Source organism: Bicyclus anynana, chromosome 8 (assembly GCF_947172395.1).
Source record: "Bicyclus anynana chromosome 8, ilBicAnyn1.1, whole genome shotgun sequence".
Lineage (NCBI taxonomy): Eukaryota > Metazoa > Arthropoda > Insecta > Lepidoptera > Nymphalidae > Bicyclus > Bicyclus anynana.
Genome location: NC_069090.1, coordinates 4,691,867 through 4,716,053, shown reverse-complemented (window position 1 = coordinate 4,716,053; position 24,187 = coordinate 4,691,867). Strand labels below are relative to the sequence as shown.

General features: G+C 37.4%; 1 protein-coding gene across 2 annotated transcripts; it reads left to right on the top strand.

Annotated features, from left to right (window-relative positions):
• The first annotated feature begins 471 nt into the window (after window positions 1-471).
• Window positions 472-23,944, top strand: LOC112042789 (putative fatty acyl-CoA reductase CG5065). 2 transcript variants are annotated; one of them, XM_052882952.1, is made up of 13 exons: window positions 472-662; window positions 7,376-7,585; window positions 9,774-9,931; window positions 12,066-12,156; window positions 14,120-14,265; window positions 15,202-15,311; window positions 17,162-17,245; window positions 18,177-18,285; window positions 19,158-19,234; window positions 19,950-20,112; window positions 21,549-21,699; window positions 22,146-22,252; window positions 23,593-23,944. In XM_052882952.1, the coding sequence occupies exons 2-13, from the start codon at window positions 7,391-7,393 to the stop codon at window positions 23,678-23,680; spliced, it is 1,479 nt and encodes a 492-aa protein (XP_052738912.1). In that variant the 5' UTR covers window positions 472-662; window positions 7,376-7,390; the 3' UTR covers window positions 23,681-23,944. The 2 variants fall into 2 exon arrangements, with proteins under 2 accessions (XP_052738912.1, XP_052738911.1); XM_052882951.1 differs by having other exon boundaries at window positions 7,373-7,585.
• The last annotated feature ends 243 nt before the right edge of the window (window positions 23,945-24,187 follow it).

Here is a 24,187-nt window from a genome sequence, read left to right as displayed (position 1 = left end):
GATGATGATATGAAAAAGATAGCGAAATTTTCTTGTCATAGTGTAAGAGTCAGCGATAACCACTGTTTGTCTAGTGGTTAGCCTATGTGATATCGGATCATATCGGGTCGTTAAACTCGCACTTGCGAGTTACATTATTACAGAATAGCACTCCTGCCAAACTTGAGAACAGCCCCCCTAGCCAAGTAGCACGCTGATTCTCTATCTACGATCGCTAACGCTTCGAAAAGTAGAAAAATGTATGGGAATGACAGATCTTGGTTACGTGACCTGTCGATAGCAAATGTCTTTCCCATACATCTTTCTAGTTTTCGAAGCGTTAGCGATCGTAGAAAGAGAATCGACGTACCACTTGGCTAGGGGGGCTGTACTCAAGTTCAAGCGCAAAGGTGTTTAGCTCTACGTCATCACCGATTCGATTCGTCGAACAGCCTTCGTGCGCGCGAATTTTCATTTTACATTTTAACTATAAATTAAGTCAATAAGTGAAGAGATTTACCTGAGTTAGGTCGTTTTGTGTTCCGAAAAAATTGTTTTTAGTCAGTCACGCAAAAAATATTATAATTAACATTCCAATATAATCACGACCAATTCAGTAAATTACTTGTGCTCAGTTATTACATTTGTGTCTGTGTTAACGAAAGGGTGACTTTACATTCTATGTAAGTTTTATTTTGGTATTATTTTGCGCAAAATAATTTTTTTATTAGTTTTTTTAATTTTTATTTGATCGTCTTGAAAATTTGATAATTTGATTGTTCAATAAAATCTATCGGTATCTTTTGTGGAGTCATTAATTTAGTGTCATAAAATATTTTCTATAATTAAATAAATTAATGACTAATGAGATAACAAAATGAAAATTAGATAAAAATGTATTTTAATAAAATAAAATGTAATTTTCAAGTCATGCACACAAGGTCTCCTGCCAGTTGGAATTTTGTTTATTAAAAATATTTAACAACGATGTATACAATTAACTATTGATCAACTTTACTTAAATGACTAGCCGTTACCCTACGGTTTTACCTGCGTAGTTTCCGTTCCCGTCGAAATACAGGGATAAAATATTATAGCTTATGACACCTACAATCAACGGGATTTTCTATTTGGAAAGGAATTTTCATAATCATTACAAACTCACAGACAAAAATCATAACATACCTATTTGCGCTTATGTCTGTATCCAGTGTCATAAAATATTTTCTATAATTAAATAAATTAATGACTAATGAGATAACAAAATTAAAACTAGATAAAAATGTATTTTAATAAAATCTTGCAAAAAGAACTTGCTTGTTTACAGATTTTTCACAGGTTTGATGCATTTTAAAGATTTTCACCGAGATCGTTTGTAGAAAATGTTATCCAAAAAACAGTTAATTTATAAATTAAATCTGCCTTAGATTCGTTAATATATTTTTTCTATAACGCATAAAGGAAAATACAGAATGAATCCTACTAACATTATAATCTTGAAAGTTTGTATGGGTGTTTGGATTTTTGTTACTCTTTAACGCCGCTACTACAAAAGCGATTTGGCTGAAATTTGGAATGGAAATAGATTTTACTCTGGATTAACACATAGGCTACTTTTTTTAACCGAATTAGCTGAAATTAGGTATTGAGATATATTATAGCATGGATTAACACATAGCTTATTTTTTATTCCCGAAAAATTCATGGTTCCCGAGGGATTTGTGAAAAACTAAATTCCACGCGGTCCGCTTCTTCTTCTTCTTAAGGTGCCTCTCCGACTAGCGAAGGTTGGCAGTCAGTTCTTGAACTCGTCTCAATCCTTCGCGAGGCGACATAATTGTGCGGCGCTCGCGATCCCGGTCCACTCTCTGAGACTTTTCCATACTGACGACTAGGGAAAATAGTGCAGTGGTTTCCCGTTGCCTTCTGCACGCGGTCCGCTAATTTTATTAAATAAAGAAATGGAAAATTCACAAGTGTGCAAAGGCAGCTATGTTGTGAAAGTAACCTAGGTTAACCCAAAGTTACAGTAATAAGTACAAGTACCTTAGTAAATATCCATACTTTACTAATATTATAAATGCGAAAGTAAGTCTGTCTGTCTGTCTGTTTTTCCATTTCACAGCTGAACGGCTGAACCGATCAAAATAAATTTTGGTATTATAATAAATGGGATCATGGAGCAGAACATAGGCTACTTTCTGTTCCTAAAATAAAAAGGGAAGAGGTAGTAATAGGGGTTGAAAGTTTGTATCGAAAGTCCGTTATTTTGGGAGCTACAGTTATAATTTGTGCATAAATCATGAAAGAAATGTGAAATGTTATGTGATTCAAGAATTTTAAAATTCAACCCCTAAGGGGTCGAAAGGGGTTGATGAAAGCTTACACTGATTATTCGCAAACGAAGTCGCGGGCGTCCGCAAGTAAGTGCCTAAAATAATTTAAATGTTATGTCCTTAAATATAAAATTCATGTTTTGTCATACTGGCCACGTTGATTTGAAATATCTTTTCGTTGGTTAGGAATTCCAATTTCAAATTAAATATTAATATATTTTTTTTTATTCTTTACAAGTTAGCCCTTGACTACAATCTCACCTGATGGTAAGTGATGATGCAGTCTAAGATGGAAGCGGGCTAACTTGTTTCGGTTTCTACACGGCATCGTACCGGAACGCTAAATCGCTTGGCGGTACGTCTTTGCCGGTAGGGTGGTAACTAGCCACGGCCGAAGCCTCCCACCAGCCAGACCTGGACAAATTAAGAAAATCTCAATCTGCCCAGCCGGGGATCGAACCCAGGACCTCCGTCTTGTAAATCCACCGCGCATACCACTGCGCTACGGAGGCCGTCAAAATAAATATAATAAATTAAAAAAATAAAATAAAAATAATAAATTAAAAAAATAAAAATCGACCATATTTTCCTCCCTCATAAAGAACTTCATATGTGAGGATCTAATTTATTAAACACTAGCGGACATTACATTATACATTTAGTTTTTCACAAATTCCTCGAGAACCATGGATTTTTCCGTGATGAAAAGTAGCCTATGTGTTAATTCAGATTAAAATCTGTTTCTATTCCAAATTTCAAATCAAATCGGTTCAGTAGTTGCGGCGTTAAAGAGTAATTAACATCCAAACATACTTCCGCGTTTATAATATTAGTAGGAAGAAGAATTCCAATTATAATAAAGAATAAAAATATTTTTTTTATAACAAAATGTTTTTTTAATTACCGACATCATAAAACACAAAGAGGGAACAAAAAACTCACTTTACTAAAAAGTTAAAAAATAAATCAATTTTCAAAAAAAAATCAACCAACTTCAAATGCGTACGTACGCACTAAAAAAAATAAAAATAACATCGTTCCTAATTTATATCCTCCTCACTGATGCTAAGTCAAATGGGCTTCTTTCTTTTATTTTGGGCACCCCTTTCAAACCGATCAGTGAGGAGGACATAAATTAGGTAGGTTGTTAGTTTTTGCTTTAGTAGGTACATCTTTTTTCCCCAGAGCTGAAAGCGAAAACTGTATAATTCTTCCCTCAGCTAATCTACGAAATCTAATAGGTCCCCTCTACGATCGAGAAAGTACCTACATGGTGTCATTGGCTCCTCCATTTGTGCGCCACATACGCGATGCGTTGCCAATTCGGAATAAAGTGTTTTTCAAATAGCATGGGTACGGTGACAGTCGCCTGTATCGTGAATCGCCTAGGTACATGAAATGATGGCTCGTCGATTCACTTTCTACGATCGCTAACGCTTCGAAAACTAAAAAAATGTATGGGAATGACAGATCTTGATCACGTGACCTGTCGATAGCAAATGTCATTCCCATACATCTTTCAAGCTTTCGAAGCGTTAGCGATCGTAGAAAGAGAATCGATGTGCAACTGGGCTAGGGGGGCTGTAGAGCTGCATTTTAACAGAGCTAACATCGTTCAAACTCGCTGCTAAGATTCAAATAAGTAGCCAGCAAAAGGCCCAGATTTTGTTTGAAACTGCAAGTGAAACGGGGTACATCTAATATATAAAACTAGCGGACGCATGGATTTTTCCAGGATAAAAAGTAGCCTATATGTGTTAATCCAGACTATAATCAAATTACTCGGTTTAGTAGCGGAGGCGTAAAAAAGTAACAAACATTCATGCAATCAAAATCATCAAGTTTTTGCAAATCTTGAGAATCCATGGATTTTTTCGGGATAAAAAGTAGCCTGTGTTAATCCAGATTAAAATCTATTTCCATTCCAAATACCAGCCAAATCGCTTAAGTAGTAGCAGTGTTAAAGAGTAACAAACATCCAAACAGACATACATTCATACAAACTTATAATACGAGTATTAGTACGATTCTCGTGTCACGCTATTTGCAACCAAACTGCAAACATGAAATTTTGTGTGCATTTTGAGTAAGTCTAAAAATCGGCCAACATCTATTTTCATACCCTTGAGTGATAAGGGTGGTCCACCCTGATATTTTTTTAATTTTTTAGGGCAAAACAACGTTTACCGGGTCACCTAGTATTAATATAATAAAGAGGTCAAAGTGAGTTTGTACAGGGTAATCTCTGGATCTACTGAACCATTTTATTTACTTTTACCAATAGAAAGTCACGTTGTTTGTGAGTATCATAGGCCATAGGTCTCTACGCGGTGGCGTCTGCTAGTAAGAATAAATAAAACATTTCAAACGGAACATAAAACACGGAACAAGTTTAATTCTCGAGTTCTTAGCGCTTTATTGCTTTTTTTTCTCACCTCCAAGAGTCATGAAGTTTTTTCGCAGGTGTTTTTGTTATGTGGTATAATTTTATAATTAACGTTTAATTAAAAAAAATAGGTAGATTTTATTACCAAACATGTGACCTTATGTTTTTTAAACATAATAAGGGTGAAATACAATATTTCCAGTATTACGAGTATGTGTTTTTGAGATTTCTGATTGTATTTTTTAATCTTTGACCTTTTAATATTATTCTTAAATTCTTTACTATTTGTAAAATCAAAATGTTAATGTCAAGGATTTTTGGGGTGCTGAATAAGGTCTATCTAAATAAATAAAAATATTTGCTTTAATCAACTTATTTTACGTTGTTACTTGTTAATAATTAAATTAGTGTGTATTATACGTGAATATGTCAATGAACCTATATTTACAAACTTAAAAATGTATTTTCAAGTCATGCACACAAGGTCTCCTGCCAGTTGGAATTTTGTTTATTAAAAATATTTAACAGCGATGTATACAATTAACTACTGATCACCTTTACTTAAATGACTAGCAGTTAGCTACGGTTTTACCTGCGTAGTTTCCGTTCCCGTCGAAATACAGGAATAAAATATTATAGCTTATGACACCTACAATCAACGGGATTTTCTATTTGGAAAGGAATTTTCATAATCGGTTCAGTATATCCAAGGAAAATCCTTACAAACTCACAGACAAAAATCATAACATACCTATTTGCGATTATATACGTATCCAGGGGCGTAGCTACCGCCGTATCAGCCGTATCAATGATACGGAACGCCTGGGGTATAGGGACCCCTTACGTGTGAAAGCAAAAAAATGTAAAAGTCATCATCATATTTTTTTTTTTTTTTTTTTTATTTTTTTTATTGATAAGATATAACAATTATTTTACATATCGATACTCTCGCCAAACTGTACAGGCAGTTTGTTGGCGAGTTGACGCTCATTATTCTAGTTATTTTTTAAAAGTAATTGCTAAATCTAATTTTAATAAGATAATTAAAACTAAGGTAACCTAGGAATTTAATATTATAAAATGAAATAATACAAAAAAAAAAAAAATACAAAAGGTGCAAAACAACATATCAGCCGATGGACGTCCACTGCAGGACATAGGCCTTTTGTAGGGACTTCCAAACATCACGATACTGAGCCACCTGCATCCAGCGAATCCCTGCGACTCGCTTGATGTCGTCAGTCCACCTGGTGGGGGGTCGGCCAACACTGCGCTTACTAGTGCGGGGTCGCCATTCCAGCACTTTGGAACCCCAACGTCCATCGGCTCTTCGCACTATGTGCCCCGCCCATTGCCACTTCAGCTTCGCATCTCGTTGAGCTATGTCGGTGACTTTGGTTCTTCTGCGGATCTCCTCATTTCTGATTCGATCACGCAGAGATACTCCTAACATAGCTCGTTCCATCGCCCGCTGTGTGACTCTGAGCCTTCTTATGAGGCCCATAGTTAGCGACCAAGTCTCGGAACCATAGGTCATCACTGGCAACACGCACTACGAATGGCGGTATATCCATTCCCAAAGGCTAGATTATGAAATGCCTCAGGCCGGTGTCGGGCAGCAGCGACATCGGCGCGAATAATCTAGCACTGCGCTGACCAACCCGCATGCCCAGCGTGGTCAGTATCGGGCAAAACTTTGTATGGACCGAACAAATATAACACAGCCCCTAGTCCCCGGCAGCCCCGCTATTCCTGGCTCTGGCAGCGGTTACGGTAACGGCGGGGCAAGGGGTGTTAAGAATCTCCGGCAGAGATTCCGCTGCCAACCCCGACGACTAGACCTGGCAACATACAACGCACGCACTTTGAGGTCCGACGAAAAGGTCATCGAGCTGGAAGAATGTAAAAGTATTCCTGATATTTTATTTTGACGGCCTCCGTGGCGCAGTGGTATGCGCGGTGGATTTACAAGACGGAAGTACTGGGTTCGATCACCGGCTAGACCGATTGAGGTTTTCTTAATTGGTCCAGGTCTGGCTGGTTGGAGGCTTCGTTCGTGGCTAGTTACCGACAAAGACTTACCGCCAAGCGATTTAGCGTTCCGGTACGATGTCGAGTAGAAACCGAAAGGGGTGTGAATTTTCATCCTCCTAACAAGTTAGTCCGCTTTCATTTTAGATTGCATCATCACTTACCATCAGGTGAAATTATGGTCAAGGACTACCTTGCCAAGAATAAAAAAATATATTACTTAATCTTAATTTAATTCCGGCTTCCCGGATATAAAAAAATAAAAAAAATCAGGAATTACAAAAGTAAAAAGAGCAATACTTTATGGTGAAAGAGTTAGAGTATATCAAAAAATAAATAGATTTTTCCGGATTTGATCTCGCTTATCTATTGGCAACTTTTGATACAGGGCACCTTTAAGGCACGCTACGCCACTGTCCGTATCCGTGGTGGATTTGCCTATTCCTTTTCACTTACCAGTGCGAAGGATGGTATATAGATGAAGGTAAGTCGTCCCAAAGAAAACCAAATTCATACAGCGTGATACAAACACTTCTCTTATATCTAGATACAGTACAACAATGCATGGATAAACTCCTCGCCGCTGGTACTTATCTAAATAAAGAAAATCTTCCTTTCTAAACCTAATTTATTTTGCCAGCAGACAACAGTGACTAAAATGACTTCAATGGGTGTTAGAGAGTTCTATGCAGGGAAGAAGATCTTCATCACCGGAGCTACTGGCTTTATGGGGAAGGTGTTGGTGGAGAAGCTTCTGAGATCTTGCCCTGATGTGGAGACTATATACATACTTGTACGGAGGAAGAAAGGCCAGAGTCCAGAAGCAAGGTTGGAGGCGTTCGCCAAATGCAGGGTAAGTAAAATTACAAATCTATACAAAGTATCTTCGACGGACTCCGTGGCGCAGTAGTTTGCGCGGTGGATTTACTAGATGGAGGTCCTGGGATCGATCCCCGGTTGGGCCGATTGTGGTTTTCTTAATTGGTTCAGGTCTGGCTTTGGCCATGGCTAGTTACGATGTCGTGTAGAATGTCGTACATCGGGGTGTGGACATTACTACTCCTTTCAAGTTAGCCCGCTTTCATCTAGGGGGGGGGAGGGGATTGGCAAGTTAGTTTCAATAAACTCAAGATTATTTAAGAGCCTATTTGTAACAAACAAATAATTCAACATGTTTGTATTAAAATTTGACAAATTAAAATACTTTATTTACCGTATAAAATATGTACCTACTTTAGATTTAGAAATAATTAAAAATCAAGTTTTTAGGTTGACTCAAATATTTACTCAAAAATGTTAACCAGTTAGTTGGCTTTTAATAAAATATTGAAAAAAATATGGTTTTCATATAAAACAATTTGATAATTGAGCCTTGATCAAATTTGAATTCTGTTAGACGATGATTCACAGATTTACATACGTAGATACCTTTATATATTTTGTATATTTGTTTAGTACTCAACTTCCATTATTTCTGTTTATTTTATTATTCACTTTATATATTTGCGATTTCATCCGGGTTCAGTGACGTTCACAAGGTTTTTAACAAGGGTAGGCAATGCATGTACAAATTGTACAAAATGGAAAATTTCATGTCCAATCATCATTCATCATCATCATCATCATTATACCCAACGGTCTCGAACCGCTAGTATCCAGCGACTTCCTGCTACCCGCTTGATGTCCTCGCTCTACTTAGTAGGGGGTCGAGCAACACTGCGTTTTCCGGTGCGGGGTCGTCATTCTAGCACCTTGGGACCCCAACGTCCATCGGCTCGTTGAGCTATGTCAGTGACTTTGGTTCGTCTGCGGATCTCCTTATTTCTGTGTGGTGAGGAATTAGTGAGAAAACCTGCATACCTGATAATTTTCTACATTCTCTGCGTGTCTGCCAAACCGCATTGGGCCAGCGTGGTGGACTATTATCCCTCTCATTCTCAGAGGAGACTCGTGCTCTACAGTGAGCCAAATATGGCTCGTTAATGATGCATACTTGTATAATAATATGTTGAATACATTATGTAAATTATGGACATTTTTATACCCGAATGATTTAATAATTACAAAACCATTTTGGGAAATTCCATGCACGTTGCATCATAGTGATTTCTTGATCCGTGATCATATGGAATAAGTTGTATTGTTAAGAAAAAATGGACCGACTTCAAACTTTATTACTACTAGAATAATTATCAGCCTAATATAACCAAACGACCTCTGTGGCGCAGTGGTATGCGCGGTGGAGTTACAAGGCGGAGGTCCTGGGTTCGATTCCCGGCTGGGCCGATTGAGGTCTTCTTAATTGGTCCAGGTCTGGCTGATGGGAGGCTTAGGCCGTGGCTAGTTACCACCCTACCGACAAAGACGTACCGCAAAGCGATTTAGCGTTCCGGTACGATGTAGTGTAGAAACCGAGTGTGGATTTTCATCCTCCTCCTAACAAGTTAGCCCGTTTCCATCTTAGACTGCGTCATCAGGTGAGATTGTAGTCAAGGGCTAACTTGTAAAGAATTAAAAAAAAAGCCTGTGGCTATGTGACAGGTCAATTATCTTTCTACAAACGCTATAGCTTAGCAAAGTAATTCCTTTACATTTTTTAATTTTCGAAGCGTTAGCGATTGTATATAAACAGTCACGTGCCCGAGAGCTACATGTCCGTCCCCCCTAGCCAAGTGGCACATCGATTCTCGTTCTACGATCGCTAACGCTTCGAAAACTAGAAAATAATATGGGAATGGCAAATCTTGATCACAGACAACTTAACAACCCTAAATTGCGTGCTACATTGTCAAGGTCCGACGTTCAAAAATTTTTATTACCTAGTCACCCAGTTAGCTACCAGAATCAAGAATTTTCGTAAATAAAAAAGTTGGGCGTATCATCAAGATGAAGCTACTCACGGAAAATATACTAGACAGTAATCAATTGTTTTGTTCCACGGATCCCAGCTATAACCAGAACCACTGGACCAAATAGCCAAACTTCCTTTTAACTTCCTTTTAAAATACACTTCAACTAACTTATCTTCTACATTGTTCCAGGCTTTTGAGAAGTTGCTAGAACAAGATGCGAAAGCTTTCAGGAAAGTGCGCTTAGTACCGGGGGATATCCTTGAAGACAACCTCGGGATACCGGATATCATTGAGCAGGAGCTTCAAAAGGAGTGTCAGATTGTTGTCAACAACGCTGCTTGTGTGAGGTGAGTGGATCATGAGGCTTAACACCAGTGCCTAGTATGCCTACGGACGGATTATTTGTAAGGCAGACTAGGCACCAGTCTAGAGGCATGAAGTTACAAGGGGCGCGTGAGCTCAGAATTTTTAAATAAATAAAGAAAATAACATATCGACGATTAAGAACTAAATGCTGATCCATAATCTAAATCTCTAGTGATATATTTATAACACACCATCATCTGTCAACACACATAAAGGCCCATTTCCCAGAGCAGAGAGGAATCAGGGATTTCGATGTTCGTTCTGTCGTCCCTCTTGATTTATTCACAGTTATAACGTCATATTTCAATCGCGCATTAGCGAAAGTACAAGTACTAAAGTCTAAGGTTTGATGATACAACATTATCGTATCGTATCGTCGTCATCAACCCATATTCGGCTCACCGCTGAGCTCCTCTAAGAATGAGAGGGGTTAGGCCAATAGTCCACCACGCTGGCCCAATGTGTTGCTAAGCGCAAATCTCGAGAACGGCTGAATCGATTTCACTAATTATTATTTTTTGAATAGGTTCGTACTCCTTGAAGTACGGGGATGAATCTTAGGGAAAGTTTTTTTAGGGTAGATGTAGTCGGCACGAACTGTGATGTGGACTTGTGGATTGTATCGGTACATTCATTAAAATTCCCAGCAATGTATGAAGAATGGTCGGTTTCCTTTGTTTTCGATGGTGTGCCATTTGTTATTGTGTTCGACGGTTTGCTATTTGTTCTTGTTCTTACAATCAAGGTTAAGTAAAAAGGACAAGTACAAATTTTTAAATGTCGATTATTATTTAAAAGAAAGTTAAAAGTAAAGTAAAGTTGGTATTTTATTGTACAAAATGTAAACTACCTACGAGAGTATAACCGCTTTTACATTTTAATTTTTTTTAATTTTCCTCAATAATAATGGTCATATAGCGAAAAGCTTAGACCAACACCTTAAGAAGCTTTCACTTAACTGTAGGATCACGAGTCGGATACAGAAGGCAGTGATTCTTGAGACGGCGCGTATTGTGAAGAGGTCAGAGAGAATGTCCCGCAGCGGGAGAGTTGCTTTTTTTATAAATTTTTGTGTTTTGTGTTTTATTTTTATATCAACATTGTTAAAAATTAAAAAAAAATAGACTAGTAAATAAATTAATTTGAAATAAACGAAGGAGTAGTTTAAAAGTGCAAGCTTGATTGGCGGTAATGGAAACTAATTAAAAGGCATTAGGAATTCGGTAACATTTCACTCTAATGTCAAAACAAACGGTCAATTATTCTCACGTTTCTGTAGCACGCACGACTATAATTGATCCTATTCTACGATTATACGTCCTATCCTATCCTACGATATCCTACGATTCCGAAGGGTGTGGGTTCGAACCCTGTCCAGGTCATGCACGTCTAACTTTTCTGTTATATGCATTTTAAGAAATTAAATATCACGTGTCTCAAACAGTGAAAGAAAAACATAGTGAGGAAACTTGCATACCTGAAAGTTTTCTTAATTCTCTACGTGTGTGAAGTCTGCCAATCTGCATTGGGCCAGCGTGGTGGACTGTTGGTCTAATCCCTCTAATTCTGAGAGGAGACTCGAGCTCAGCTGTGAGCCGAATATATGTTGATAATGATGACCAAGGGCTTTAACAAAGGTCCATGGCGATGTCCTACAATTAAATAATTTGCATTGATGAAAATGTAAATAACTAATTCTCTTGATCGCTTTTTTACATTTGTACGTGGTATACGGTTTCCTTGTAGGAATTCCTAAATAATTACTTAACGAGCGTCGTATAAATTATATAACATAAAACTAAATAATGAATATGCGATAAAAATAAACACTTCATAAAGTTTTTTATAAGTACGTAATTACGTCTTCTAAAAATGTACGTTCCAAGAAAACTAATCTCGCTCGCGGTTTTTATAATCGCGGCATATTTACAGAACGTAACCCCCGCGAATAAGGAGCTTTTACTATATACACAAATATATAATTAGTAATCACAAAATTGTGCAATGTGCACTCAGTGGAGTCGCTAAATTCGGATCACTTCTTGGTGATTTTGCAAGCACATAACATATCTATAGTATAAAATAATCATTGATCTAACCTCAAAGTAATTTCAGTTTCAATTTACCTGTACGAAAAGCAGTTCAAATGAACACTATGGGCACTCAGAAAGTTTTGCAGTTAGCGGAAAAAATGAAAAAGCTAGAGGTAAGTTATATTTTAAGCCTTTAATTAATGCAAAATGCGGCAGTGGCGTAGATAGATAACCAAGGGCCCTGGTGCAAATAAAAAAATGGGGCACCACTAATATTAAACTGATTAGATTTTATCAAGAAAATATATACAAATACATAAAAATGCTAAACTCAACTCAAGTTCAACAAGTTTTTTTTTCCTTACAAGTTATCCCTTGACTGCAATCACACCTGATGGTAAGTGACGATGCAATCTAAAGGATGAAAGTCCACAACGGTTTCTACATCGTATCGGAACGCTAAACGTACGCTTGGCGGTACGTCTTTGTCGGTAGGGTGGTAACTAGCCACGGCCGAAGCCTCCCACCAGCTAGACCTGGACCAAATAAGAAAACCTCAATGGGCCCAACCGGGGATCGAACCCAGGACCTCCGTTTTGTAAATCCACCGCGCTTACCACTACGCCACGGAGGCCGTCAATAAGTTCAGTTTGATCGCGATTTTCTGGTAAGGGTTCGAAAGTCCAGGGGCACTCCACCGCCTTCCACCTGGAGAGCTACGCCATTGAACCCAGGCTACAGACCTTCAGGTTTTACTGTACCTAACTGCAACAAAAGCTCAGACCAATTATTGTATAGGACCTGCCTCGCTAGACGTTACTTTTCTGTCAAAGTATATGATCAACGATCTAATGCGATTATAAAAACTGTCTCTACAGAATCGATGTTAAATAGTTGCAATCGTGTTCGTCGGTTAAAGAGCTCCGTCAAATTACCTTTTTGTGTAATTGAATTTTGTAAAAAACGGGCAAAAACTTCTAGTTAAGTATAAGCTATATACCAAATCTAAGCTCGTTTTCCTCAGAAAATTACAGATAATTTTGTTCGTGACTCTTGAGTGCGATACAGGTCCTTTTATAATTGGTCTGAGAACAAAAATCATACCTACCTACTGATTATTATCTGTCTATGAGTCTGGGCAACAGTTTAGCTAATTTGATGCAGAATTATGTATTCTGTGAAGTAGATGTGTTGTTTTTTGATAGACATGATAGGTATACTTAGTTACGTCAACCCATAATGATTCCGCAAGCGAAGTACCAAGATGTTCTGCTCATAATTTATAGTAGTCTGGATTTAATAATAGCTGCTAAATTGTATTATAATGATAGGCGTCTACTGATCTGCATCGTACGTATCGCATTAAACGGATTTTAATTTTACGGCAGATAAAATTCGTTCGATGGGATCTGTGCGATACCAATTAGTGGACACACTTTAATGTCTTTCTATACAAAGGATACTAAACTCCATTTGATGCGAAGCGTCCGACTCATACGATGCGGATCTGTGGACGCTTGTCGTTATGAGGAAAGATTTGTATTTTGTGTATATACTAAATTATATTTAAAAAACTCAATAACTCAAAAACTACTGGAGTGATTTGAAAAATTCTTTCATCAATTGAAAACTATACAATCAGGTAGTAAAGTATAGCTTGGCAACTTCGTTCGTAACACTCCCGATGTTCCGCGCGGGCAAGGGGGCATGTAGCGATGAATAAAATCACTTCCCCACACGCACGATTTCACACCCGCGCAGTCTTTCCCCCTGTCGCCCGCATATGATAGGAGTGTTATCAACGAACTTGCCTTTAAAGAGTAAAAATATATCTTACTAGCGGACGCCCGCGACTTCGTCCGAGTGGAATTCAGTTTTTCACAAATCCCACGGGAACCATGGATTTTTCCGGAATGAAAGGTGCCTATGTGTTAATCCAGAGTAAAATCTATTTCCATTCCTAATTTCAGCCAAATCGCTTCAGTAGCCGCAGCGTAAAAGAGGAACAAAAATACTTACACACTTACACACTTTCACAGTTACACATTTACACAGAAACTTTCGCCTTTTAGTGTGATTAGTGTGATGTGATTTCCAGGGAATGGGACCTGCTAGTAAATAATTATAATTTTTTAGGTATTTCTACACGTATCAACTTCCTTTTGTCACGACTACATAGATGTTCTGGAGGAGAAAATATACAAAGCGAAGCACAACCCCCTGGATATAATAAACATGTTGAAGTGGATGGACGACGATACTCTCGCTGCACTGCAACCTGAGTAAGTTCTTAGTTTTCGCTAAAATAGAATAATCATCAGCATTTAACAACCCATATTATAATAATAATAATAATAAATAATAATAATACAAAGGGCAGTGATTCTTGAGACGGCGCGTATTGTGAGGAGGTTCCTCACTCTGGAGCCCTGACCACCGGTTGCTTGGGCACTCAAATGTCCCGCAGCGGGAGGGTGGATTTTTTTTTTAATTTTTAATAATGTTTTGTATTTTATACTTATATTGTTAAAAATTTTAAAAAAAGAAGTAATAAATAAATGAGAGATAATAATAAAAACCATTTATTCAGACAATAAACATAAAATATTTAGGAGAAAACATGAGACTTAATACTAACTTCATGCTAAGGGTTCGGCTGAATGGGCGCTGCCTTATGCTACAGCTAAATAACTGTAGTACTGATTTTCAGGCATGACGCCAGGGTTATTGGGCTCATGGAGCCGTGATAGCCCAGTGGATACGACTTCTGCCTCCGATTCCGGAGGGTGTAGGTTCGAATCCGGTACGGGGCATGCACAACTTTTCAGTTGTGTGCATTTTAAGAAATTAAATATCACGAGTCTCAAATGGTGAAGGAAAAACATCGTGAAGAAACCTGACAAGCATAACAGAGAATTTTCATAATTCTCTGCGTGTGTGAAGTCTGCCAATCCGCATTGGGCCAGCGTGGTGGACTATGTGGATGGATGTTGACTCCTGAGGATGCTCCGGTTTCGAAGTTTATTTATTTGTTTGGCTGAACGCGCTAATCTCATGGACTACTGGTTCTCCTCTCAAAAAATCTATAGCTATATTAGTAGCGAAGCGCCAATGAAAAATTAAGTAAAACGGGAAAAATGTTCCTTTTGAGATCTTGAATTTTTTTTAATGGATTCTGTTATTTGTTTTTTTATTCTGTTATTTTGTTTTAATTTCAGATTGATAAAGCCCTACCCAAACACATACGGCTACACGAAAAGTCTATCGGAAGACCTAGTATCTCAGTACAGTGGGAAATTTCCTATCGCTCTTGCGAGACCGTCTATTGGTAAAGTCATACAATTTTTTGAAAATAAATATTTTTTATGGCTGGTGGGAGGCATTGGTCGTGGCTAGTTACCACCCTACCGACAAAGACGTACCGCCAAGCGATTTAACGTTCCGGTACGATGTAGTGTAAAAACCGAAAGGGGTGTGGATTTTCATCCTTCTCTTAACAAGTTAGCCCGCTTCCATCTTAGATTACATCATCACTTACCATTATTAGGTGAGATTGTAGTCAAGGGCTGACTTGTAAAGAATAAAAATAATAATAATAATAATATGTTTTTCAAGCAGATAGCTCAATCGTCAAAAATTCAAGTTAGGTAGATGAATAATCACATATATGTACTTCAGTATTTCATACATATATTGGTTTAAAGATTTATTTCTCCAAAAAGAACATAGGTACTGTTCATTTAACTTAGACTTAAAATATTGTAATTTTTGCAGACATCATGCATTATTGTAACAAAATTTTAATTAGGTACTTGATTTTTTCAATATTTTGTCCAAGTTTGTGAGGATGTAGGATTTAATCGATTTCTTAAATGCTTTTATGTTGTTTAACTTCTTAATGGAGTTTGGCAGATTGTAATATAACTGAGCACCCTCACATAACAATATGTTTTTATTCCATAGGTTTTAGTCTGTGTTCCCCAAATATTAATTTTATATTTATTTCTGAGATTGTTAGTCCTATGCTTAAATGCTATCGTAGAATGCAGTGTGTTAATCAGTGGCGTGCATAAGGTTTTAACTAGAGTATGCACTATAGATACAAATTGTAGAAAATGGAAAATTTCTCCTGCAATATAGGTACGTAATGACTTGTCAGGGTATGCATTGCATTTATGCATCTATGAAGTGCACGCCTCTGGTGTTAATCATGATTTTTTTAATTATGAGACAGGTATTGTATGCGTGTGATATTTAATAGATTTGTTTTAGTGTAAAGATCTTTTGTTGGTGTGTAAAAACATACATACAGCCCAACATAGAACCTCCTCCGTTTTGAAAGTCGGTTAAAAATTATAATAAAATAGTGAATATATTCCTTGTACGTATTGAATTTTTTTTATATCAAATATTACAATTATGTTACTTTACCTACAACAGACACAACTTGATCTCTTAATATTTTTTTAAATAACCTTTATACGTCAAAAGCAAAAAACAAACAATCTGTTTTTTGTTTTATTTGACTGACTTTAGATTAATATCAACAATAAAAACAGATAAACTTTTAATAATCTTCCCAAACAAAAAATTTTAAAATTGTAGCTTTACATAATTTCGTATCATTCTTGAAATTCGACTTATACTAGGTAGGTACATCAGTTCTACTATTAAGTAATTTTATGTAATAAGTATCTAGATAGATTTTTTTTAACATCTTGATTAGGTGCGAGTATTATCTAACCCAGCATACTTTATTTTACCAAGTCAGCCACTGACGATCCAATAAGCTCACATGCCTGCAGCGCTAACAGCCGATAAAACTGATCTTGTGTTGGTCGTGATCGATATGATGTCATGCACGTCACGTCCAACACACGATCAGTTTTATAATCCAATAGTGAGTGGCTACCATTATACATTTTCTTTAAGGTGGACCACCCTTGCCAAAACAACAGGGAACAATAGATAAATTCTCAGACAATAGGCAAATATGAATACAAAATACCGTGAAAATCCGTCAAGCCGTTACTGAAGAGTATGGAAAGTTATCTCAGCCACTGATGATAAAGTAATCTCACAAAAGTATGTCTCAGTGGCTGAGATAACTTTCCATACTCCTCAGTAACAGCTTTTCATGATATTTTGTTTTTATGAAAACTTTCTAATTGCTTGCAGTGATACCTGCGTACAAAGAGCCTCTCGCAGGTTGGACTGACAACATTAATGGACCATCAGGAGTTATTTACGCAGCTTCCAGAGGTAAGAGGTTTGGCTGGTGGGAGGCTTCGGCCGTGGCTAGTTACCACCCTACCGGCAAAGACGTACCGCCAAGCGATTTAGCGTTCCGGCACGATGCCGTGTAGAAACCGAAAGGGGTGTGGATTTTCATCCTTCTCCTAACAAGTTAGCCCGCTTCCATCTTAGACTGCATCATCACTTACCATCAGGTGAGATTGTAGTCAAGGGCTAACTTGTAAAGAATAAAAAAAAAGCTCATTTTAATTTACTGGTGGATGCGAGCGACTCTGTTCGCGTGAAATTCTGTTCACAATTCCGACGGGAACCATAGATAGATAGATATTCTTTATTTGCACACCACAAAGACAAATACAAGTAAAATAAGAACATATTAAGAAGAGATCAGCATACAAAAGGCGATTTATCGCTAAGTAGCGATTTCTTCCAGGCAACCTTCGGTTTAGGAAAACTTTTGGACATCAGCAGGTGGCGTAAAACAAAAATAACCATAGTATTAGTAATACACATACATACATATAATTTACATCCTAATACATAATGAATAAAATACATATCAAAATATACTAATAAATACATTATAAAGTCATATTGAAGAGAAATAATAGATGCAGATCGTCCTTACTGTACCAGATAGTGAGTCTTTACGGCATTTTTAAAAATGTTCAGTGACTTTGATTGCCGTATGTTCAAAGGGAAGGAATGAATCATGACTTTTTCCGGGATAAAAAGTCGCGTATATATTGGATAGAAGCAGGCGTTACTTTGCGGAAGTTCATCATGAATAGATAATAATGTCCGGTCCGACAAAATACTTAGAGTCATCCTCTCATTCTGAGAGAAGACTCATGCTTAGCAGGAAGCCGCATATGGGTTGATAATTATGAAGTAATGGAATAACAGAACAAAAGTAAAATTACTAAATATGCCTTAGGTGTTCTACGTTCTATGTACTGCAAAGACTCTACAAAAGTAGACACAGTTCCTGTGGACTTCGTCATAAATGCCCTTATACTGCTGGCTTGCGTCACTGCGTGTGAAAAGTAAGATATTATTTAAATTTTTCCTTTCATTTCATTCATATGCTTAAGAGCGGGGGCACAACGATGCGTTGCGGCGCCGCATCACAAATATTTTGCCGTATCAGAGGGCACACGAGCGTTGCGGTGCCGCAACGGTGCTATGTCGCAGCGGCGCCGTACCAGCGTTGGACAGTCCGTTAATAAAGTAATGTTGTGACGCATAAACAACTGAGCGGTGCCGCTCCAACGTCGCAACGCATTCACGCCTCCCCGCCTCGTCTCGGTGGTTGTATGTCCGGTGCGATGCTGAAACGCATCGTGTGACATGCCATCGAAACATCGATTCTATAGCAACAGTTTTTATAAACGCGTTAGATCATTGATTCTTGATCTTTGACAGAGGGGTAACGGTTTACGAGGCAGGTCCTTTCTTTTTAATGGTCTAAGCATGTCACAGATATTTCTATGTAAGACGACGCAGCGAAACAGCTACGGCGCCGCACCGACGCCGCAATGCATCGTGTGCCCTCGCTCTTAGAGCGGGGGCACACGGGAGCAGGAGCGGTGTCACTGCGTCGTCTTACTTACAGAAATATCTGTGGCATGTCACACGATGCGCTCCGGCGTTGCACTGGACTTGCAACCACCGAGACGAAGCGGGGAGGGGTGAATGAGTTGCGACGTCGGAGCGGCACCGCTCAGTTGTTTATGCGTCACAACATTACTTTATTAACAGACTGTCCAACGCTGCTACGGCGCCGCTGCGACATAATACCGTTGCGGCGCCGCACCGCTCGTGCGCCCGCTGATACGGTGAAAACTTTGTGATGCGGCGCCGCAACGCATCGTGTGCCCCGCTCTCTAGGTTTTAAACCTTTAATAATTATTTTTAGACCTAAAGATGTTCGCGTCTGCAATATAACTCAATCTGGTGTCAACGAAATATCGTGGGTCAAAGCTGCAGAGTACTGTGAGTATAACAAGAAATCCAGAAACTTCAATATTTTCAAAATTCATTTATATCATACAAGCACTTTTGAATCGTCAAGTTACGTCATAATTTAATTCAATGGTGATAATTATAGTCGAAAACTTAAAATTAATATATATACAACAAACTCAGCCAAGGTCTATTTTTTCCTTCCTTCTTTCTACCAAGATATATGCAATCTAATTCTTCTTGCTATTTATAAGTTTCCTTGCCTTGATTTTCTAGTAGGTAATTTAACAAAATCAAACGTCATTTGCATACGTTTTTTATAATAAACTGCCACGATAAGAAACCACGGGCATGTCTTCTAATAAGTTCAAGGTTTTTAATTAACTCAAGCTTAAGACTATTATCATAGTGTTAATTATTATTCTACATAAAAACTATAAAAAAAATTTTGAAATTAAAATGCACTATATGACTAGGTATTTAGTTCTAATATAACATAAATATACCATTGTAAAATGTTGACAAACAAAAAAATAAACCCTGAGTGAGTCTTTTCAGACAAAGTCGCGTTTGGAACTCTCGTATCTTAAATTAAGTTTTCGACTTTAATTTTCACCATTTACTAATGACATAACTTGACCTTTCAAAAGTACTTGTACACTAAGCCTAATTGAAGTAAATGAACTTTTACTTTAAATGTGACTTTATTTCAATATTCTTTCTTAATAGTTCAATTAATTTCCAGGGCCGAAGTTTTTAGCAAAGTATCCATTGTCATATTCACTTTGGTATCCAGAGGCGACGGCGAAAAACTATAAGTTGGAACATCAAATACATGTATTCTTTTTCCATATGCTGCCAGCTTATTTCATAGATTTACTATTATATTTATTGGGAAAGAAAACATTGTAAGTTTTATTAGGTTTTTTTTATATGTATTAGGCGTGGCGTGCACACCATAGATGCAAAATGCCCTGCCTACTCTGAGAACTCCTTACAAACCTGTATTGCGATAGGAATTTTTTGTTTTGTACCTAGTTAAAAACCCTGTGCACGCCAATGTATTAGGTGATTGACTACGACCTTACACAATGAAGTCAAGTGGACAAAGTTTGATGGTAACTAATTTGGAAAATATATGCTAATATGCAACCAATACAGCAATATACCCTAGTATTTGGTGTAATGGAACGTTCAGGATAGAGTGGTTATTAACCACGGAACCACGGCCAAAGCCAGACCCAGGACCTGAAACTCTATAGGTACCTACCGATTTGTCAAGATTATGTATTCTGAAAATCGAACATTTAAAAGCATGCGAGATAATTCTTCAAAAGTTAATTATTTAATTAGTTATGTATTTACGTCATACTTTAAGCATGACAAAAAACCTAGAGCATGAGATGTAATTTATTTTTTCCTTCAATAAATGACGAGCAAGGTCAGTCAAGGAAAGAAGTGTTTTTTGTAATATTACAAATATTATATTATTATTTTTGATCAAAATACAAGTTGGTTTCATCGTATAACTTATTTAAATAAGTACTCGTCGAATTAAAAGCGAATTTAATTTATTGTATTGCCATTTCCCATCTGACAGGATGTTTAGATTATTTATGTTTAGGTTGCCTGGAAGAGATCACTATTAGTGATAAGGTCGCCTTTTGCCTAAAAATGTATGTGTTCTATTGTAATTTTCTGTTTTGTGCAATAAAGTTGTTATAAATAAAAATAAAATAAATAAAAGATAAGATGAATTCGTATAAATCTTTATATTTGTTCTATTTAAATTCTCGTACAATTTCGTGTCTTGCCATGTAAGTTCGTGGATTTGTAAAAAACTGATTCATGCGCTGAATTTGCTAAAAGTGTTACAGAAAACATATTATGTACCTACTAGTATCTGATAATCAGTTTTATTAACGTTGTATTTGCTTTAAACAGTCATGTGAAAATGATGGCAAAGGTTAATCATGATCACCTACAATGTTTTGCCTATAAAGGCCTGCTTTTAACACAATAATAAAAAATAACTAATTTGAAATACTTGCCAATTAAAACTTGTATTAAAAACTAGCCAACACCTTGCGGTTTCACTCGCGTAGTTCCCATTCCTGTAGGAAAACGGTGGGGATAAAACATAGTCACACACTCACAAAAAGTGGCTTTGTAGTGGTAAAAGAATGTTCAAAATCGGTTCAGTAGTTCCAAAGATCACCTCGTGAATGACGGTTCTTTTTCTTTCTTCGTTCTTCAGAGGCAAAGTTTAGTATACTAGATTAAATTTAACTTTAACTTTTGTTACTGTAATTAATCTAAGTAATTTCTTGTTCACGTGTTGCAGCATGGTCCATGTATACCATAAAATGTCCCACGGATTAGAAGTGTTGGAATATTATAACACAAGGACCTGGATTTTCAAGAATGATTACTTCAAGTCACTGGAACATAGAGTCTCTGAAGAAGAAAATGAAATTTTCTATACAGATTTTTCGGTAAGAAACTTTTGAATTTAGAACACATCTGAATCCTGTCGCAAACTACGCGCCTCATAAAAATGCTCAGTAAATCAGCGAGCAAAGAAGCTATTTGACAGCCTCCTGAACTTACAAGACAGAGGTCCTCGATTCGATCCCCAGCTAAGCCGATTCAGGTTTTCTTAGTTGGTCCAGGGTTGGGCTTCGGCCGTGGCTAGTTACCACCTTACCGGCTAAAACGTACCGGCAAGCGATTTAGCGTTCCGGTACGATGTCGCGTAGAAACCGAAAGGGGTGTGGATTTTCAACCTCCTGCTAACAAGTAAAATTATTGTCTGTCTGTCTGTCTGTATGTTCGATATAGAAACAAAAACTACTCGACGGATTTCAACAAAATTCTTGTCGAATGTGGATTATTAATGATGACTAATGCTTAAATACTAATTAAATCAAATTTATTTTAGAAAGTGGTCGTAGAGGAATTTATGGAGAATTACATAAAAGGTATGCGGGAGTTTTATTGCAAGGAAGACCCCTCTACATTACCTGAGGCGAGGAAATTACACAGACGGTTGGTATCATAGAATGTCAGACTCAAACTTCGATATTTTCCTCAAATTCAAATTCATTTATTGCCAGAATTTATATACATATACTGTATATATGTGGCCGTGATAGCCCAGTGGATATGACCTCTGATTTGGAGGGTGTGGATTCGAATCCGGTCCAGGGCATGCAGGTCCAACATTTCAGTTGTGTGCCTTTTAAGAAAATAAATATCACGTATCTCAAACGGTGAATGAAAAACATCGCGAGGAAACCTGTTTAACAGAGAATTTTCTCAATTCTCTGCGTGTGTGAAGTCTGCCTTTCCTCATTGGGCTAGCGCGGTTGACTATTGGCCTGACCCCTTCCATTCTGAGAGGAGACTCGAGCTCAGCAGTGAGCCAAATATGGGTTGATAATGATGATAATGTATATGAATTATACACATAGAGTAGACATTCGATATTCTCTTCAGTCTAGAGCGGGTTCGTTCTTGTCGTTTTTTATTCGTACGTTCAGTGGCAGAAAGCTATTCTACCGATTTTGTGTTAGTAGGGGTAGGGTAGGGGTAGGGTAGGGGTAGGGTAGGGTAGGGTAGGGTAGGGGTAGGGTAGGGTAGAGAAGGGTAAGGTAGGGAAGGGGTAGGGTTGGACAGGGATAAGGTAGGGGTAGGGCAGGGTAGGGTAGGAGTATGGTAGGGGTAGTTGAAAGTTGACATCGACTTTCACGCAGACAAAGCCCGCTAGTGAGTTAGCAAGTGGCTTTCTATTGGTAAAAGAATTTTTAAAATCGGCTTAGTAGATCTAGTGGCTATCTCCTACAACCTCACAAACTCACGAACTTTACTTCTTTTTACCCGACTGCAAGAAGGGTTATGTTTTTTTTCGCGCGGTCGGACTCATCACCGAAGGGTGGTGGTTCGATCCCCGTCCCGTTGGTCTATTGTCGTACCCACTCCTAGCTCAGTTTTTTCCGACTAGTTGGAGGGGAATGGGAATATTGGTCATATTATAAAAATTTAAATGTATGTATGTTTGTTATGTAATATTCTTTATTACCTCATTTAATGCACTGAACGGATTTACGCAATTAAGATTCGATAGATTTGTTTTATTAACCGACGAACTCGAGGTAAATCTTTTTTTTTTCGAATATTGCGTTAAGGATTTAAATTCAAGGGCTCATCAAGAGGATGTCAAAATGGTATATCATGACTATATTAATAAAACGTACAATTAGAAAAACGTTATTTATTAATCGCTGTAGATTTAGGTGCGAGCATGTTAGGCAGTCGGGATTTCTATTTTTTTTAATTATCTTAAAATTAGTATAAATAAAAGTATTGCATTTTTCTTTCTGTTGCAGATTGTACTACCTCCACGTATTTACGAAGTATGCTTTCTATGCACTGTGCATTTATTTTTTGTTTGGGCTTATAGGGAAGTTTCTTTAGTTGTTTAAGTTTTTTTTGCAATGGCATCATTGTATACTAAGAGGGAAGGCAACGATTTCATACTATTAGATATGTCACTAGCGCGTTGAAATTAAGACGGACAAAAGTGGCTTATTGTCTTAATTTTATTTCGTCGCATTGTAAACTACGAAAGTTATTTATACAATACATTATGTATTGTCTACAATAGCGAGTTGTGTGTTCAAGAAGTGTAAACGCTATACAGGGTGTCCCGTAAATATTACGACATACATTTCAAGGTGATAGCTGACATTAAGGCCTATAACGCAATATATGTAAGCCAAAATTTTACGGTTTTGATGTTATATCGATTATTGTACAAAATTCAAAAATCCCTACCTTCAGTGCATTTTCAGCACATAGTATGACTAAAGTCTTCAAAAATTACTTAAGCGTAGATTGTATTCTTGGTAATTATTTTTGGATAGTTGTTTCAAGTAATTTGGATAGTTGTTTGGATAGAAAGTAGATTGGATAGTTTTTTGA